Source organism: Myotis brandtii, unplaced genomic scaffold (genome assembly GCF_000412655.1).
Source record: "Myotis brandtii unplaced genomic scaffold, ASM41265v1 scaffold248, whole genome shotgun sequence".
In the NCBI taxonomy this organism is placed as follows: domain Eukaryota; kingdom Metazoa; phylum Chordata; class Mammalia; order Chiroptera; family Vespertilionidae; genus Myotis; species Myotis brandtii.
The window spans coordinates 2,370,911-2,391,081 of NW_005359397.1; the positions used below are offsets into that span (position 1 = coordinate 2,370,911).

The 20,171-nt window shown below is 40.7% G+C and overlaps 1 protein-coding gene across 7 annotated transcripts in view; it reads left to right on the plus strand.

Annotated features, from left to right (window-relative positions):
* Nucleotides 1–1,536: 1,536 nt before the first annotated feature.
* Nucleotides 1,537–20,171, plus strand: part of RALGAPB (Ral GTPase activating protein, beta subunit (non-catalytic)) — an 82,140-nt gene continuing 63,505 nt past the window's right edge. For all 7 annotated transcript variants that reach the window (XM_014540604.1, XM_005867311.2, XM_005867310.2 and 4 more), the window contains exons 1-5: nt 1,537–1,811; nt 9,226–9,441; nt 12,291–12,493; nt 16,128–16,291; nt 17,219–17,405. In XM_014540604.1, coding sequence (XP_014396090.1) covers nt 9,256–9,441; nt 12,291–12,493; nt 16,128–16,291; nt 17,219–17,405 — 740 coding nt within the window. In that variant the 5' untranslated portion in view covers nt 1,537–1,811; nt 9,226–9,255. The remainder of the gene's footprint in view (nt 1,812–9,225; nt 9,442–12,290; nt 12,494–16,127; nt 16,292–17,218; nt 17,406–20,171) is intronic.

Below are 20,171 nucleotides of genomic sequence, written 5' to 3' on the forward strand. Positions count from 1 at the left end.
TTCACAAGGTGTTCAACACATGTTATGTTAGGAATGCATCTGGTTTAAAGTAACAGAAGACTCAACAAACTATGGTCTAAAGATTTCCCCCGATTTTCCCCCTCAAAAAACAGGAAGGCAATCCAGGGATTGTACAGCCACTTGAATATATCTTAAAGAACCGGGCTTCTTTTATCTTTCTGTTCCACCTCTTAGCATAGTCCTCCACATTGTGTCAAGAGGGCTGCTACACCTCCAGGTGTTGTGTCTTAGTTCCAAGCATGAAGTAGGAGAAAGATGAAGGTCACAAACGTCTCTAAAACTTCCTTTTCATCCTGGAAGGGAAGTTCTCCCTTGGGACTTCTGCCTACATCTTATTGGCCAGATTTTGTCTCATTGCTACCCTTAGCTGCTAGGGAGTTTCGGAATTGTGTGTTTGCTTTTCAGCCTCTGTAGTTTAGAAAGGCCAGAGATAGTGGTTGGAATTGATACTGAATGAGCTTCTTAAGATATTTGTGACATGATGTTTAATTGAAATGCATTGCTTTGATCCACAAAATGTTCTGGATATAGCCCTGCTCCTGTCCTGGAACATTTTTACTCCTTGTTCTTCTTCCCTCCTCTAGCCACTTTCCTGTTGGTGGTAGGGGGTGATGCAAAATCTTGAAAAAACACACTTCTCTTCTATCCTTTTTAGGAGTATAACAGTTCCCTTGTCACTCCTTCCTCCTTGTCTCTTCTAATTGAAGGTAAGGAGGAGGAGTCAATATCCTCTTTGCTTCTCTCTGCTCTTTTGAGACAACTGTGCCTTGAGCACTACTCAACACCCTGGTCTCTTCTTCCCTGGGTAGCAAGGACAGTCTCAAGGCCAGGTCCTCCCTCCGCTTCTCTCTCAGCCCATTTTCTCCTTTACGCTTCCAAGCACTTCAGCTGTACTTCTCTGAAGGTATTTATTATTTTCTTCGTTGAAGCTGAAACCACATTATTGAAAGTGGCATTGTTTACAAAATGTGTGGTGCATTGATAGGTGCTCAAACTGGTAACTCCTGCTATTATTATTAATAATGTCTTATCGCCTATATCAGAAACTCTGCTACTTAATGAGAGGCTCTGATCCAGGTCTCTGATTCATCTTTGTAACCCACATTTGGCCTGGAATTGAGCATTGCAAATAGTTAATGCTATACCGGCAGGTAAAGGACAACATTTCGAAGGAAGGGTGCTGAATGGGATGTGAGAAATTTCAGAACCTGGGTGGGAGCCAGAATCTTGCAGAGAAGAGCCAAATTCCGTCCGCACCTAAACCCAGCAAAGTCCGGATGGATTCACAGGGACGCAGGTGGAGCACTAGCCGCCAGTACCCCGATGAGGTATGCGCATTCGTCATTTCACTCCTCCCCCTCCACTGGATCCGGAAAGGGAGGTGGGACTGTACCCCGCGCGGCGAGCTGGGATAGCTGCGCACGCGCAGCTTCCGGCTCCATGTCTCGGGAATTATTTGACGCCGCCGTTCAGGACTCGCAGAAGTCTCTGACCAGGCGCGCAGCGCACGCGCAGTGGTTCACTCGGCTGGAGGAGCTATTTGACGCTGTCGCCTCTGGCAGTCGGAAGTTGCCTGAGCAGAGCCCAGCCGGCCGGCCCGACCGGCCTTCGTCGTCCCCAGGCGCCCTCAGAGAGTCGCTGACCGCTGGACGGACCGACCGCCTGAGGACAGTTGGCCGGGGCAGCGAAAACGCCGGCCCTATGGCGCCCGAGGCGTGAGGCGGAAAGCCGAGAGCGGCTGGCAGTGGTGGCACCCGCCCCAGCAATGCGGGCCCCGCCCGTCGCCTCAGGTAATCGGGCGGTCCTCCCCGTCGCTGCCGGACCTCCCCTTCCCTCCCCTCCTGGCGGTCCCGGGACGGCCCAGTGTGTTTCTCGGCCCTGGGTGTTTCAAGTGCCCGGCCTTCGGAAGCACATCTTCTTTTTTTTTTGTGGGGACCCACAGGGTCCGGGGGAACTTGGCCCTGGAGTCGGTGGCGTCGGACGGGTCTGTTGAAACCCGGTCTGGTCCTGGGGAGCGGACGCGGCCGGGGGAAGCGCTCTCCGGGCCGCCGGGGGCAGGGGGCGGGTCTGGAGCGGAGCTGGACAACTCCAGCGAAGAACTCGGTCCCGCAGAAAGGTTGGTCGAGTTGATCCCTCCCCTTGGGGACGATGCTGCCTAGTGCACAGTGACACTCGGATGAGGAAGAGTTAATACCGAGAATCAACAACTAAACCTTGTTCAGCGCGTACTGTATGCCAGGCCATTGCGTTCGCTGCATCTAACTTCACAGCAACTCTTTCAGGATAGAATTGTGATCCCCATTGTACTGAGGAGGCAACTGAGGCCCTGGATGGTTAGGTGACTTACTTGCCCAAGGTCACTTAGCTGGTCATTTAGTCTGAATCCAGATTCACGTTCTTAAAACGAGGTCAGTGTCTCTCCAACTTGGCTGCAGGTTAAAATCGTCTGGGGGAGCTTTTCAAAAGTCCTGATGCCTAGAGCAATTAAATCAAAATTTGGGGGAAGGAGTGGGTGAAGCCAGACATCAGTATTTTTTTTTTTTTAAAGATTCCCATATGATTTCAGTGTGCAGCAAAGTTTGGGAACTGCTAGGTGATTCTGCATCGCGAAAGATGTTTCAGTGTTTCTCTGTTGAGGTGTGTAGGAGAATTACCTGGGAATTTGTTAAACATGCAGTTCCACCTGCAAAAGTCTTTTCGCTGGGCCCACTGACGACTACTCCTTGTTTAAAGTCTGTTGGGGATGGGAAGTAAATTTCTCTGCAGGATTTCTGAGTTAGCTGGATCTTTTAAAGTATATACATGTCATGCAGAACTGTTTGCAGTTTTCCAGAATATGCAGTACACATAGATCTAGTGTCTCTAACATCTGGGTCCTCTCCTAATATGCGATTCCTCGGCCTAGACTGTCCTCCAGGCTTCCTCCCCACTGCACCCAAATGCACACACTTACGCTCGCTCTCATACACATGCATATATCCTTTTCTTCCCGTCTCTGGCTGCGTAACTCCCAACATTCCAGATGCTCTGTCTGTGACCCCCTATCACCTTGGGTCTCTCCTATCTGCTCCTTGCATCATCACACTGGAATTTACCAGTTATTTTTCTGTGTTGTGTGTTTTTCTCTCTCTTCTAGATTATGAGCAACTTGAACCATGTGTTCTCCATCTCTATTCTTCCCAGTGCTTTGACATACAGACTCACAAAGATTTTACTCAGTGGAATGTTTGAGTCCTTTTTATGTGATAGACTTCATGCCACAAATAGTTTCTTCTGTGTTTCCATTTTTACAAAAGGTATTTGGTAGTTCTTTTTTAAAAAAAATATATTTTATTGATTTTTTACAGAGAGGAAGGGAGAGGGATAGAGAGTTAGAAACATCGATGGGAGAGAAACATCGATCAGCTGCCTCTTGCACACCTCCTACTGGGGATGTGCCCGCAACCAAGATACATGCCCTTGGCTGGAATCGAACCCGGGACCCTTCAGTCCGCAGGCTGACGCTCTATCCACTGAGCCAAACTGGTTAGGGCATGGTTGTTCTTAATGTTTATTGTTTTGTTCTTTTTGCTTGGAAATACTGTAGGTTCATTAAGTTATCCATCTAGCAGTTGACTAAACTACTAGTTCTTACACTGGCAACGCACTATGTAGGACTAACTCCGTGCAATCAATGTTGGTTGAATTTGTTTTTAATTGATTTTTTTTTTAGAGAGAAAAAGGGGTGGAGGGGAGAAACATTGATCCACTATTCCACACATTTATGCATTTATTGGTTGACTCTTGTATGTGCCAGGGCATTGAACCTGCACCTTGGCCCATTGAGATGATGCTCCAAACAACTGAGCTACCTGGCCAGGGCAACATTGGTTGATTTTGTTTTAAAAAATATGTTTTTATTGATTTTAGAGAGAAGGGAAGGGAGAAGGGAGGGAGATGGAAACATCTACAAGGGAGAAACATCGATTGGCTGACTCCTACATGCCCCCTACTGGGGATTGAGCCTGCAACCCAGGCATATGCCCTGACAGGAATTGAACCAGTGACCTCTTGATTCATGGGTCAATGTTCAGCCATTGAGCCATCCTGGAAGGGCAGTTGATTTTTAATATTTGACTTTATCGCAGTCAGTTCTTTAGTGGAAACCTTATTATTGTCCTTAGGTCTTTGCATACGTTCCCCACTTCATTGTCCAAAATAGTACTTAGTTGTCATCCATTAAATATCAGAGGCCCAGTGCACGAATTCGTGTACCAGTGGGGTCCCTTGGCCTGGCCTGCGGGATCAGGTCAAAACTGGCTTTCCAACATCCCCTGAGGGGTCCTGGATTGTGAGAGGGTGCAGGCCAGGCTGTGGGACCCCACTGGTGCATGATTGGGGCCAAGGAGGGATGCAGGAGGTTGGCCAGCGGGGAGGGACCCCGGGAAGGCTCCAGGGCGTGTCCAGATCGTCTTGCTCAGTCCCGATCAGCCGGACCTCAGCAGCAAGCTAACCTACCAGTCGGAGCGTCTGCCCCGTGGCGGTCAGTGCACGTCATAGCGACTGGTCGACCAGTTGAATGTCTGCCCTCTGGTGGTCAGTGCATGTCATAGCAAGCGGTTGAGTGGCCTTAGCATATCATTAGCATATTACACTTTGATTGGTTGAATGGCCGACCTGCCAACCAGACACTTAGCATATTAGGCTTTCATTAAATAGGATTATTGCCTTGTTAGTACTTGGTAAATCCTACTAGATGGAATTGCTGTTGGAAATAGTTGATCCTATTCACCAGAAGAGATGATAGAAGAAGTCCTTGATGAAGACTAAAACCTTGATGTCAGCGTTGACAGGCTTAGTATATATTTAGTGTATAATGCCTTAATACTATTGCCCAATGTATTTATAAGTTTTAAAGGAAGGTAGGGCACTAATTCAGATTGTATTCGCTCTTGACTGGTCTTAAAAGCATGTAAAGTTTATAGAAGTAAGGGGGTACGTGTGTGAAGGTCATGAAGAGGTTTTTAGACAATAAAGATTTTTTATAGCAATTAAATTTGGCAAAGTATGTGACAAAAATACACATTTTATATAATGACATTCTTTGCAGCAAAAGTTACAAAAAGATTGTTTTGGTTCAGATTTTTACTGTTTCTCAATTTTTAGGCTAAGGTTAATGTAGAAACTGATGGGACAATTCATGTTATATTCAAACCTGCCCTTGTTTCTCTGATCTGATATGGACAGAGTATCCAGTTCTGGCCTCAGCACATGGAAGAAACTTAATCTTTAAGCCTGAGGTTTAAGTCTCTAGTTGATCTCCAAAGTAATAAAGGTGAAAATTTCACTTGCTCAGTTAAAGACCAAAAGTGACTCTAATCATGATAGCCTGAAACCTAAAAATGGAATCTATTTAATTTGAGATTCCTGTCAGTGTTAGCAGGTGTGTTCCCTGGCATGTGTAAAGACCTTTTAGATAGACTGCATGATTTCCTTTAGTGTAAGGTGGTTAAAGTTATAGAATTAAGATACTTGGAGTTTAATTATAAGTTTTTATAGGTGAAGAAAGTAGGTAACTTGCCCAAGATTTAAATGGTTGGCTTCTAGCACATCTAGAACTAGAAAGCAGGCCACTTTCTTTGAGTGCAGTGTGTCCTTCTACACCCATTCCTCCCATGTGAGAGGATATCTTTGTGTGTTGGGTTTTTTGCGTGCGTTTTGTGTGTGTGTGTGTGTGTGTGTGTGTGTGTGCGTGTGTAAGTGTGTTGGGGATGAGGGAAGTGTACAGAGTAGTCTGCTGTGTTTGAGATATTCAGTTAGATGTAAAGTGAGTGCTTGGTGTGTACCACGTGTACTTTGCTATTTAAATTGGGATACCAAGGTAAATAAGACACAGCTCCATCCTTAAGGAGTCTATAGTCAAGGTTGTAATGAAAGTAAAAGTATAGTACCTGTCAGCTCTGTCAAATAGAACTTTCCACAGTGATGGAACTGTTCTATATTTGCACTGTCCAATATGGTAGCCACTAGCCACATGTGACTATTGAGCACTTGAAATGTGACTAAGGAACTGAATTTCTAATTTAATTTAAATTTAAGTAATTATATGTGGATTGGCTATTGTATTGGACAGAGCAGATCTGAGAAATAAAAGATGAGAACTGTGATAGTGCTGTTGAGGGGAAGGTAATGGGTATTCATTTATTTTTTATTTTGGATAGACTAGTAAAAACTGCCTGTTTCCACAATAGGGAGGAATGTAGGCAGAACCTGTCTGTCTTTCTTGTAATTCAGGTGTTTGATAGGATCCCTGATAGTTAGAATCTGGTATATAGGTGAATACATTCCTTTTTAGCTAAACTTGATTATTTGCCTTGTAGCGTCAATAGGACTACAACAGAAATATGAACTATGAACCTTTTGCCTTTATTAGTCATAAAGTTATATGGATGACCTTGAGTGTACGTATGTGCCTTAAAATCCAGCAAGGTTCATTCATTTACTCAGTGTTTTGGCATTCTGTAAGAGAAAGGAGGCATGCCTAAGAATATGTACATTGTATTTGTACATCTCAAAGTTTGTTGCCTTATTTAAAAGCAATTTTTAAAAAATTGATTTTAGAGAGGGAGGGAGGAAAGGAGAGAGAGAAACATTGCTGTGAGAGAGAAATATCGGTTGGCTGCCTCCCACACGCTCCCCAACCGGGAATTGAACTGGTGACATTTTGGTGCATGGGACGATGCTCAACCAACTGAACTGTATTGGCCAGGGCGACTTATGTTGTTTTATTTGATCCTTCTCCCAAGTAACTTTAGCTAGGTACTGCAGGTATTCTCCCTATTTTACAAATGAGAGAACTATGACAAAGAAATACCAAGTTTCTTGTCCAGGGTGATATGGTGAGGAATGGAGTCAGAAAAAAGAAAAGAACATTGCACTTCGAGGCATTTCTTGTCCCAGCTCTACTGTTACTTGATGTGACCTGAACAAGTTATAACCTTACTTTGTTTCCTCACTGAGTGGCTAGTGACATCTGTCTTAATTTTCTTGGCTTGTTATTGGAATAAAATGAAATTACATGTGAAAATTCCTTGAAGTATACAAAGCTACATTGTTATTAAATAAGATCTTGAGTTTTTCTGTTGCATGTTGCTGCCTTCATACCTCATCACATCAGTTATCATGTTGAATGCTATTGTATTATGTTGTTGTCATGGATTTTGCTTGTCTTCCTCACTAGGAAACCTTCTTTTGGGCAGCCATTGTGTCCTGTTTATATCTGCAGGACACAATGGTACTTACATTCTTTAAAAACAATACCTGACATATAGCAGGTGTTTAAAAATGTTTGTTTAATGAGATAATTGATGTCTAGATTTACTTTACAAAGTTTTAAAAAATTGTTCTCTGTAATTAGACTTGAAGCTCCTTGGGAACAGGGATGATATTTCTTCATTGTTACATTCCCTGTGCCTGGTGTACAGAAGGCATGCAATAAATATTGGTTGAGTCAATTGATGTAATTAATGTCAGCCTGCGGTCTTAGTGTGTCTGCCACTGTATTGATCATTTTGGTAGTTTGTCAGTTAGGCCAAACCTTCATGTTTTTCTGCGGTAATACCTACAAGCCATAAGCTGTTACCCAGCACACAGTCACCTGGTAATAGAAACCTCCAGAGAGATTACCTAGAAAATGGGTGCATGTAGAGTTGGGAAGAAAATTAAATGATCTGCAAGGAACATCTTCCCCTTCCTCCTATCATATTTACTTCTGGAGCATTGAAGGTAGAGACTTATTTACTAGCAGCTCAGGTTGTTAGCTGACTGCCTTATTTGGGGAGCAGACTCATAGGATCCTTAACATAACAGTAAAAGTCCTTAATCATCTGACTTCAGTTATGTTTTCGTAACTCACTGCAGTGTCTAACCCTCCCCATCCTTTTCTTCATCTTTCATGCTAAGGAGTTTGACCTTCATGCTGTAGGCTCATGATTCTCTAATACCATATCCTCTTGGAAAACACTGATATTACTTGAGCTGGAATGAGGTTTTCTAAGGTAAAATTAAACAATGCTAGTCTCTTCCAGTTTGAAGAAAATTTAGGTTAAGGTCTAGAACTTTTTAAAGATTAAGTGTACCCATGTATTTTGTTTAAACACTGCTGGCTGGGCAAACATTTCAGAGCAAGTAGAAAGTGGAAGGTAACAGAAATGAATTGGAAAGGGCTAACCTACCTTGATTCTCTTCATAAATATATGGCATTTATGATTGTAATATTTATATTGCATTCATATAGATGTGTTTTCTGTGACTAAAATTTCTCATTTGTATGATAGACTTAGACATCATTTCATGGAGAATATATAGCTTGGGAGAAGGGAGAAGCAGTACCTGCCATGGGGAATGTACAGTATAGGAAAGGGGGAGACAGAGAACATGCCATGGTTACGAGTATGGTCTCTGGAACCCAGCAGATATGGTTCAAAACCCAGTTCTACCACATTATAGCTCTGAAGCCTCAGGTAAGAAGCAAACCTCTCCATGTCTCAGTTTTTTCATCCGTGAAGTGGAGATACTACTACTTAATATTCATAGAGTTGTTTTGATGATTACATGAGTAGTATGTAATAAATGCTCAGTAAGTGGAAGCTCTTAGTATGTTTTTTAAAGGACACTGTGACTTCTAGGTGTTCCAGTACTGGAAGTTTCTGTGCCTCTACTGCAGGGAATAAAATATTCTCAAAGAATATTGTGTCTGATTTGAGGACATTGATGGGAAATTACAGGGGTGTGTTTCCAGCATGTACTAGGTACCTGGCAACCATTAACTGAAAAATCTGGGTCTTCGTTTCCTGCTTAAGGTACTCCATTCTTTCATCTTTTTCTATCCTGAACATAGTGTGAGGAGGATTCCCTCATGCTATAAGTATGCCAAATCTGATCATTTATCACCTTGCACAGTGACTGTCTGTTTGTTAGGAGGGCTCTTTTGGGGAGGTGTTTGGACAGCTAGCTGCTTCTCAGGGATTGCCTTCCTATGTGATCTCACCATGAGGCTATTTTTAGGACATTTCTCAAAACTTTTAGATGTGTTTTATTCTCAGTCGTCTTCAGGCAATATTTGCAGCTTCTTTATCTTGCCTTGTAGGGTAAATATGTATTTTACTTCCTTTTATTAATTTGCAACAGTATAATTTGACATGTAATTCTATTTTGTCTTTTCAGGTGCCATTTGGATAGTACTTTAGCGGCACGATGTACTCTGAGTGGAGGTCCCTGCATTTGGTGATTCAGAATGATCAGGGTCACACCAGTGTTCTGCACAGCTATCCAGAGAGCGTTGGGCGAGAGGTGGCAAATGCAGTTGTCCATCCTCTTGGGCAGGCCTTAGTAACTTCTTCAGTGGCTAGTAGTGAGAGTTTGTTAAAAACTGACAAAGAAGTAAGTTTCTTCATTTCATTCTACTATGTGAAAATATAACTTTATTAAATGAATTTGACATCTTTTTAATGGATTTCTGCCAATGCAATGTGACTTCTCTATGTTAACCTTATTTGGGTAGTGGCGTGGAGGCTCAGGGTTTGTGGCAGTTGCAAGGAATATGTTGTATCATTGGCTGCTAGGACTTCCTACTAGTCAGACTCAATTCTCCAGTTGAGCTATAGGCCCAAGACAGAGACTTGAGTGTCAGGCCCTTTCTCTTAAACTCAAGGCACAGTCCACAGATTTATATTCAGAGTGTGTTTGGGAGGTCTTCATTTCTTTCGGAGGAGCATTTTTCTCTCTTCAGAGTATCCTAGCAGAGATTTATCCTGAGGACCAGCACTTGTCATGGTGCACTCTCCTCTTGGTGTATTTATAATCCCTTGCTGTCTTGTCCTGGGAAGAGATGGCACATGAGTAGATAGGGGTTCTCTGGTGCAGCCCTTGTTTATTCTTTTTCCCACCCTCAAAAAAATATGAGAGAGTAGCCCTTGAATCTAGTGTCCTCTAGAATTATACAGTTAATCTACCATGTGAAGATATCACCAATGATATCTTCTCCTTTGTCTTCGGTAAGAGGGACTTGTAACCTCTTTTAAAATTCTTTTTCTTGTGCAACTAAATTCTGCCCTCCACCCTATTTGTCACACCTTCACTGTGCTGACTTCTTTAATACTTACTGCTTTTTTTTTTTTGCATCCTCACCCGAGGATATGTTTATTGATTTTTAGAGAGAGAGAGAAATGTTGATGTGAGAAAGAAACATCAATTGATTGCCTCCGATATGTACCCCAACTGGGGATTGAACCCACAACCTAGGATGTCGATGTGAGAAAGAAACATCAATTGATTGCCTCCCATATGTACCCCAACTGGGGATTGAACCCACAACCTAGGTATGCTCCCTGACTGGGAATTGAACCACAACAATTGACACTCCAACCAACTGAGCCACCTGGTCAGGACTATTGCTATTTTATATATTACATTATATTGTTACTAGAGGCCCGGTGCATGACATTCGTGCACTGGGGGAGGAGAGGGGTCCCTCAGCCTGGCCTGCACCCTCTTGCAGTCCGGCACCCCTCGGGGGATGTCTGACTACTGGCTTAGGCCCGCTCCCCACAAGCGGACCTAAACCTGCAGTCAGACATCCCCCAAGGCAATGGTCGGCAAACTGCAGCTTGGCAAACTGCGGCTCGCGAACCACATGCGGCTCTTTGGCCCCTTGAGTGTGGCTCTTCCACAAAATACCGACTTCTGCGCATGGGCCACGAAGTTTCAATCGTGCTGTACGTGCGCGCCCACACGTGGTATTTTGTGGTATTTTGTGGAAGAGCCACACTCAAGGGGCCAAAGAGCCGCATGTGGCTCGCGAGCTGCAGTTTGCCGACCACGGCCCCAAGGGGTCCTTAGTGATGCTGCGGAGGTGGGAGAGGCTCCTGCCACCACCATTGAGCTCGCCAGCCATGACCCTGAGCGGCGCTCCCCCTGTGGGAGTGCACTGACCACCATTGAGCGCCTGCCCCCTGGCTGTCAGTGCGCGTCATAGCGACTGGTCATTCCACTGTTTGGTCAATTTACATATTAGGGTTTTATTATAAAGGATATTGCTGTTAATGGCATGGTGAGAATAACTTCAGATTTCCAGTTGGAAGACGGGGGTTCAAATTTTCAGCTCTAGCATTTCCAAACCAGTGACTTGGGCCAAATTGCTTAATCTTGCTTAGCTCCAGTTTTCTTATCTATAAAGTCAGGATAGTTTACCCTCTCACACAGGGTTATTTTGATTATTAGATGATATTTATGAAAGTGCTTCATAAACTGCCAGGATTATACAATTGTCAATTGCCTTCATAGTAACCCTGTTTATAAAGGAATGAAGCTTATCTGGCATGACTTGTTCTTTTTGAGCAGGCTGGTTCCCAGTGATCATGCTTCCCTTTTGTAAGTGCTCACTGATCATCTGCTTAGTAATTTGTCCCAGTTTTGTCTGGAATTCACTTAAACTTTCCATTCTACAGTACCTGGAATGTAGTTTCATCCTCTTTTGCAAATTGGGCTGTTTTCTCTTTCTCATCATATCTTATTCATTCTTCATGACTGTAAGCAATGGTTCAGCAGTCTCTCTGGTAAGTTCTTTCAGCCTCTAGGATGTAATTCAGATGGGTCGGAAGGCTGTAACTCATTTAGTGCAGCTAAGTGCCTTGTTAATATCTTACCCAGCTTTAGTACCTTCTCACTTGTGTTTGTTCTTACCTTTCCATTTTAAATATTATTTTCTTTACCAGAGAAAATAGTCACAAGATATGAGTTGAGCAGTTCATTTTCCTTCCTGTTGTTAATGTTTCATAATCTGGAAATGGAATGTGATTGAATTTGTGTACATGATTTCCTAAATGGTACATGTACTCTCATGTAATTAAGTGGAGAAAAGTATCAAAAGTTTTCTATTTCTTTGCCTCCAATCTCTGTGGAAAATCAAGATGTCCTGCCTGTACTTAACTTTTTATTTTCAGAGCAAACAATAATAATGTCTAAAGGGTAAATGCCAATATAGGCTTAATATTTAGAAATAAGTAATTTATTTTCTTCTTAAATCTTTTGCATGGGAAATGTCTAAGTATGCCTTATACATGGAAGGTACATTCTTTAGAATAAGTTTGACATATGTGTTGAGATGAATATATTGTCAATTGAGAGGTTTTTTTGGCAATAAAAGAGGTTAGCATTTTAAATCAGTCTATTGAGATATAGATTGGGATGTGTGATAATTCTATATGTATATTTTCCTTTTTTTTTTTTAGGTAAAATGGACCATGGAAGTAATTTGCTATGGACTGACCCTTCCATTGGATGGAGAAACTGTAAAATATTGTGTTGATGTATATACAGACTGGATTATGGCTTTAGTGTTGCCGAAAGATTCTATTCCGTTGCCAGTTATTAAAGAACCAAATCTATATGTTCAAAGTATACTAAAACACCTGCAAAATCTTTTTGTACCAAGGTAAGCTATACCTGTCTATCTGGCCTTGTATCAAGATCATAGTAAAATATTCATAAGTTTTACTTTTTTTGTATTATAGGAACTGATTTCATTGTTAGTCCTTTGAACAGTTAACTTTCATTACTTGTTTAGTTAAAGAGTATATTAATATGAATGTTAGGAGAGATGGGCTTATATGTTTAAGTGTGTGCCCATTTTAAAGGCTTTTGGCTTTTCTTCTAAATCTGATAGCTATTAGATATTAAAATACTGCGAACCCTTTCCCTTCCACTCAAAAAGACATACTTTTAGCCTATCATAATTTTTGTTTCCACTTAAACTAAAAGCAACTAAGCCTTCTATTCTACCTTAAAATGAATCTTTCCTAAGAGAGAATGAAAACAGTGAAGTAAGCAGACTTGACATTATTATGGGCAAATTTATAGTAGGTAGTCCAAAAGAATATCTTGACAGTTTGTTATTGATTTCTCCCCATGTCTGAGGCAAAGTCCTTAATATTGTAATGTAGGATATGTGCCTTACTTGTTCTTAAATTTTTTATTCCAGCTTTTAAAAAATTATGTCATTGTAAAGAATTTGGGAAATATATAAATTAATGAAGAAGCATTAGTTCTCTACACATTTGTGGGGATTTTCTGTAAGAAAAATAGATTTTTAGCTATTTTTTGTCTTTGAAAGAGGCAAGGGGGAATAGATCCTTTTGGAAAAGTTAGAGCTTTTGGTCTGTTAGATGGTGAGGGACTTTGAACCATCCAAAGCTCTGTAAATTTTAACTTTTTAAATTTAGAAGAAAGGTTACTTTGGGGAATTGGAATTAAAAAGAAAAAATATCCATTAAGAACTCTGGTGTCTAGGATTAAGAGTAAACTCCTTACCTTGTGTGATATGCCTGTTGTAATCTGGCCCCTAGCCAGATTAGCTGCTACTAAATATGCATGAGCTCTTTGGTCAGACTCATAAATTAAACATTCCTTAAAGATCTTCCCTATTATCACCTACTCTTTCATCATTCTACTCCTCCTTTCCCTCTCCTAGCTGTCCTTATTGCATTTTTGTTGGTTTATCTTCTAAAGAGAAGCCTTACCTTACCATCGAGGCCCATAGTGACCAAACCTTCTGTGAACCTGTATGGTACTTCCTGTGTTACTCTTATATCTTCCTGAGGTTTTAGAGTGTGTATGTCTCATTTCCCCATCTAACCAACTTAAGAGCAGCTACTGAGCTGTACATATTTTAGGCTTCTACAGTGTCTGGTGCAATACTGATATTACCTTTAGTGTGAATTAAATGCTGGTTGCTTGTGTTTATTGATTTCAAATGGAAATAATAACAGGAAATGGTTGGCAGTAATTTGCATATTGTTTGTGGCAAAACAGGTTCTCAAATAGTTTTAATGCTTTCTTGTTATCCCATTTAGGAGACCAATTTGCTGGCCTTTTTGATTATACATGGGACAATTTGATGAGTTGTAAATCATTGCGTCTTCCTCTCTGTACCCTTACCACCTCTTAGTGTTCAATCTGTATTGATGAAAAAGTCAATGTCATTTGAGTTCATTAGGCTTTTGCTTTTTTCTTTTGAGAATCATGACACCTTACAAATGATTCATGTTACAATTTGTAATTAGCTTGTTTTCTCAAAAGTGTGTGTGTGCATACTTCTGAGAGGGTATTAAACTGAGTTTTAGAGTTCTCCTGGTCAAGAATATCTTAGAGAGCTGAATAATTCCAGTGCTAAATATTGTGAGTTATGATCTCATCTCCCATTATTGGAAATTAAAATTTTTTTTGATTCAGATAGTTCAGAAAATTGTTATCAAATTTACTTATTTAGTGGTTTTTATAAAAAGTGACACTATAAAAAGGAAACTGCCTTCTTTGTAAGAGATTAAGTCAGAGTAGATGTAATCTGTCTCTTTTGCCTTTCTCTTCCTTTTTTTGTCATAATTGAGAAAAAAGTGAGCCATTTTTAAAAAATGATTAGGGTTTTGATCTATTGCTCAAATATACTGGACTTTAAAAAACATAATATTCTTATAAAGCAGTGTAGTTGGCAATGTTTTCCATAAAGCGCCAGGTAGTAAATATTTTAGGCTTTGTGGGTCATATAGTACCTGCTTGTTGTAGAGAAAGCAGCCACAGACAATATATAAATGAATGAGCATGGCTGTGTTCTAATAAAACTTTATTTGCAAAAACTAATGGCAGGGCTAGATTTGATTCATGGGCCACAGTTCACTAGCCCCTGTTCTTCAACAGTTTTTCTGAAGAGCACAAGTTACTTTTGAAAATATTGGGAAAAGTCTCTGGTGTTTAGACTTTTCTATTTATTTTTTAGTAAAGATTACCTCATTTCTCTAAGCTTTAGAAACTTGGACACTACTGAATTGACAATACTTGAGGGCTCTTGACTTTTCCTAGGTGAATGTCTCATCATTTGCTTTAGGTTTGACTTCTTTTGGGAAAACTTAGTGGTGTCATTTGTTTGCAACTTGAGGGTAAGTTTTTTCTTGGTCATGGCTTAGAATCTGAGAATGTCTATTCTAAGGTTGGGGTAAGAGTTCTAGGGGTACTCACTTGAGTTTCTGGATTTCTTGAGGAGGGTCTGAGATTTCCTACTCTGATTCAGACATTTTATTAGTTCTTTATGACGTCATAATGTATAAAAATTTGGCTTTAAGATTTATTTCAATAATATTAGTTACTTGTTTTGAGTTTCATATAGGAAGTCTGGAAGCCAATTCACCATTTGCTTATGCAGTGGGTTTCCTACTATTCTCAAAATTCTAACATGGTCTACTTTGGAGAGTGGGGATAAGGGTTTGGACTTGGGCCTATATCTCCTTTCCTCTTCAACCCTAGCCCTAATAGTTTGACCTATTTTATTCCCGTGGAAAAAAATGATCCTGTGCACTAAAGAGTTATAAAACTGTTCTTCTAGGATATATGAGAAACTTTGGAGCCCCCATTTTGGGTTAAGGTGCCTTTTTTTATTAGAATAGCAGTAGCAGGTCCTCATCTCTGAGGCAATTACCTGCATACCTCATGGGTTTTAGGGACCTGTTAATGATATTCCATTGGGTCCATAGGTTCTTTGCTAACAGACATTAACTTCATAGGGACTGTGAGCACTATGAAATCCCATGCAGAATTCTCATGAATGTGCATTTAAAATTTTAAAAAAGAATACAAAGGTCTTTCTGCTTCAATGTGTGCAGCAGGAGTGGTTGTGGGTATTCGCTCACTCATTCAACAGAAACCTATCACATACCTTTTGACACGTGCCAGGTATATTGTAGACATAGAAAATCCAGAGGTGAAGCTTACATTTCTAGTATTCCCTCTCACCCCAGGAGCTTTCAAGTCCTCATAGGAGTGGTAGCTTGAGATCCCAGAGTGCCAAACTATATGATGGGGAGATCCCAGAGTGCCGAACTATATGATGGGGAAGAAGTAACTTTGTTGTTGTTGTTGTTGTTTTTAAGAAGTAACTTTGAACTGAAGAGGTCGTGCCTAGTCCTTAGGTCTGCTGATTCTCTATTATTGGACCATTGCAGTGTCCATAAGTTGCCTGTCCTTAAACTGTTGCTTTCTCTTCTCAAGGATTTTCAGTGATATCTGTCCATCTTCTTCAGACAGGAACAGGGCTCCAGTCAGATCCGACTATGCTTACAGGTCCTGAGAGCCATTCAGAAACTGGCCCGCGAATCATCCATCATGGCCCGAGAAACCTGGGAAGTCTTATTGTTGTTTCTTCTGCAGATTAATGACATACTTCTAGCCCCTCCAACTGTTCAAGGTTTGTTTATCTTATTTTTTCTAATTTATTTCTGAGCTTCAAATAGTTTACTTTTAAAATCATGAGTAGTAGACTCAGTGGGGATTTAAATTTTGGCGTGACAGTTGACAAACCAAGGTTAACAATTCTTAGAATAGAAACCCTGAAAGGCATGATATGAAGTTATTTTATCTTCAGTGATGGTAGGGTGAATTAATATATTTTTTATAATGATAGGAACAGTAGCTTATCTATATCTATATATATAAAAGCCCAGTGACTGTTACAGCGGAATGACTGGTCTCTATGATGCGCACTGACCACTAGGCGGCAGATGCTCAATGCAGGAGCTGCCCTCCGGTGGTCAGTGCACTCCCAGAGCGGAACGCTGCTCAGCCAGAAGCCGGGCTCACAGCTGGCGAGCGCAGTGGCGGTGGTGGGAGCCTCTCCTGCCTCTGTGGCAGCACTAAGGACCCCTAGGCGGACATCCCCCAAGGGGTCCCGGACTGCGAGAGGGCACAGGTGGGCTGAGGGAACCCCCCTACCCCCAGTGCACAAATGTTGTGCACAGGGCCTCTAGTAGATTTTATAAATACTTACTCTGTAGAATTAATGTGAGGATTATGGGAGGTTGCTCATCTTAGGCACTCATTCTTTCCTCTCTCCCCAATGTGCTCCTGTCCCACTTGCTAGAAGATTAAGATCTTGGATAAAAACTGAGCAGGGTGACTTGAAAACTTTCAAAGTGATAACTGGTTAATATAGCTATGATTTCCTTCATAGGCACTCCCAAGAACCATTTCTTGTTCTTACTATTAAATTGTTTGAAAGTAAAAACTTACCATTGCAGTTATTTTAATTTTTTGACCAGCCCTTTTATATCAGTGAATTGAAGATTCTGCTTTAAAAATAAGTATATCAAAGATATGTTTTCTTTTTGTTGGTAAGGTGGAATTGCTGAGAATCTGGCAGAGAAGTTGATTGGTGTTCTCTTTGAGGTTTGGTTACTAGCTTGTACTCGGTGCTTCCCAACACCTCCATATTGGAAAACAGCTAAGGAGATGGTGGCTAACTGGAGGCACCACCCGGCCGTGGTGGAGCAGTGGAGCAAGGTCATTTGTGCACTCACTTCAAGGTAGGTTATTGTCATTGACTTACCTTCCTTAATCCGTCTTACCTAGTTCTGTCTTTTTTGGATTCATGGAATACATTGTAAAAAGCCTATACCTTGTGTCTATTATTGTGGTACTTTGATACAGAATCAAGCCAATTTTATTGTGTTTTTATTTTATTATTATTTTTAATCATCATTCGAGGATATTTTTTCCATTGATGTTTAGAGAGAGTGGAAAGGAGGGAGGGAGAGGGGAGAAACATCGATGTGAGAGAGACATATTGATTGGTTGCCTCCCGCACTTAGATTGAACCTGCAACCCCAGATGTGCCCTTGACCAGGAATCCAACCCTTGACCCTTTGGTGCATGGGTCAATCCTCTAACCACTAAACACACAAGCCAGGGCAAATGAAGATTCTTTTTTAAACATAGTCACAATACCATTATTGTACCAAAAAAATCTTAACAATTATTTAATATTAACCATTGGATGTTCAAATGTCCCTGAATGTCTCAATATCCTTTTCTTTTTTTATAGTTGGTTCTATTGAATCCAAAAACAAAAAAAGGTTTAGATATTGCATTTAGTTGACATGTTTCTTAAGCCTATTTTAAATTATAGGTTTCTCTTTCTCATTTTTATTTCTTTGTACTTTTTTTTTGGTTGAAGAAATTGGGTTGCTTGTTTTATAGTGTTTCACATTCTGGATTTTCCTGATTATGTTCTACTTGTGTTAATTAACATGTTCCTTTATTACCTGTATTTCCTGTCAACTGGGAATTAGATCTAGAGATTTGATATGATTCAGGTTTGATTAGGGGGGGCACAAATAATTTGTGGGTGGTACTCTGTATCAGAAGGTAGATTGCTCTTTTTCTGAATTAATAAAATATTTATATCTTTATCACTATTTAAACTAAACAATGAACATTTGGAATATTCTGTTGATTCTGGTAATCTTGCTGAATGTCAATATTATAAACCTATTTTTAAATAATACTTTTATCTTGATTGTAAAAGTAATACATACTTATAATTAAAAAGTTTGGAAGGTGTATGGGGAAATATTCATCACTTACAGACAACCAGTGTTAACAGTTGAATGAATTTTTTCCCATTTCTCTTTTTAAAAAATCAGTTTGAGATTTATTTACTGTACTATCTGCTTTTTTTCATTTAATGTCTGATTTTTATCATATATGCCTTTTTTTCATAACTAGATCTTGAGATCATATTTTTAATGGCTTTTTAGTTTTTCATGGAATTAGAATTCATTTAATGATTTTCCTATTTTTGCTCTGGCCAGTGTGGCACAGTTGGTTGGACATTGTCCCATGCACTGAAAGGTTGCCAGTTTGATTCCTGGTCAGGGCACATATCTGGGGGGCACGCAGGAGGCAGCTGATGGATGTTTCTCTCCCTCTCCCTTCTCTCTCAAAATCAATAAAAAAATCTTAAAAAATAATAATTTCCCTATGTTTTTTTTATATTGATGTTGTTACCAATGTCTTACTTTAAAAATGTTATTGATATGAATGTTTTATCCATTGTCTGTGTGTATATTCTGGTTATTTTATTAAGATCTAATCTCCAGATGTGTAATAAAGAGCTTTGAACAGTTTTTAGTACATTTGGAATATTACTGTTAAATTAAGTAATTGAATTGTTAAATTACTTTTAAGGTACACTATGAATTCTCAACTTTGTGTAAAGCTATTTAGCAGTTATTATTATGAACAAATTATGGCTTAGTTGTGTTAAAGGAATTTGCAGTGAGATAAATCTTAAAAATAATATAAATAACTTATTACTTATATAACTAGATAATTATATAAATACTGGAGGCCCGGTGCACGAAATTCATGCAAAGGGCTCGGCCCTCGCAGCCACAGCTTGCCTCAGCCCTTGCAGCCCCGGCTTCATCTGGAAGGTTGTCTGGAAGGTCGTCTGGAAGGTTGTTCAGCTGTCCGGTCTAATTAGCATATTATGCTTTTATTATTATAGATAATTCCATTATGTGATTATCATTAAACTAGAGGCCCGGTGCACGAATTCGTACACCAGTGGGGTCCCTTGGCCTGGCCTGCGGGATTGAGCTGAAACCGGCTCTCCAACATCCCCGAGGGGTCCTGGATTGTGAGAGGGTGCAGGCCAGGCCGAGGGACCCCACTAGTGCACGCTTGGGGCCAGGGAGGGATGCGGGAGGTTGGCCAGCTGGGGAGGGATCGTGGTAGGGCTCCAGGGCCTGTCTGACCTGTCTCGCTCAGTCCCGATCGGCCGAACCCCAGCAGCAAGCTAACCTACCAGTCGGAGTGTCTGCCCCCTAGTGGTCAGTGCATGTCGTAGCGACTGGTCAACCAGTCGACTGTCTGGCCCCTGGTGGTCAATGCACGTCATAGGGAGCGGTTTTGAGTGGCCAACATATCATTAGCATATTACGCTTTGATTGGTTGAACAGCCGACTGGACACTTAGCATATTAGGCTTTTATTATATAGGATTATTATTTATGTCATTTGCAATTATTTATAAACAAAAAGTTGAAAATAATTTATAATTGTATAAGTTAGTAATATATAACTTTAAATTTATGTTAAATACTATAGCGTTATGTAATTGTAAATATCTATATATATCTATATCTATATCTATATCTATATCTATATCTCTCTATATATAAGCTGAACGACCGGAGCGACCGGTCGCTATGACACGCACTACGGCCGGCCAACCCACCCAATAGGGGCGGGGCTGGCTGGCCAACCTCCTGTGGCCCCTCCCCCCAG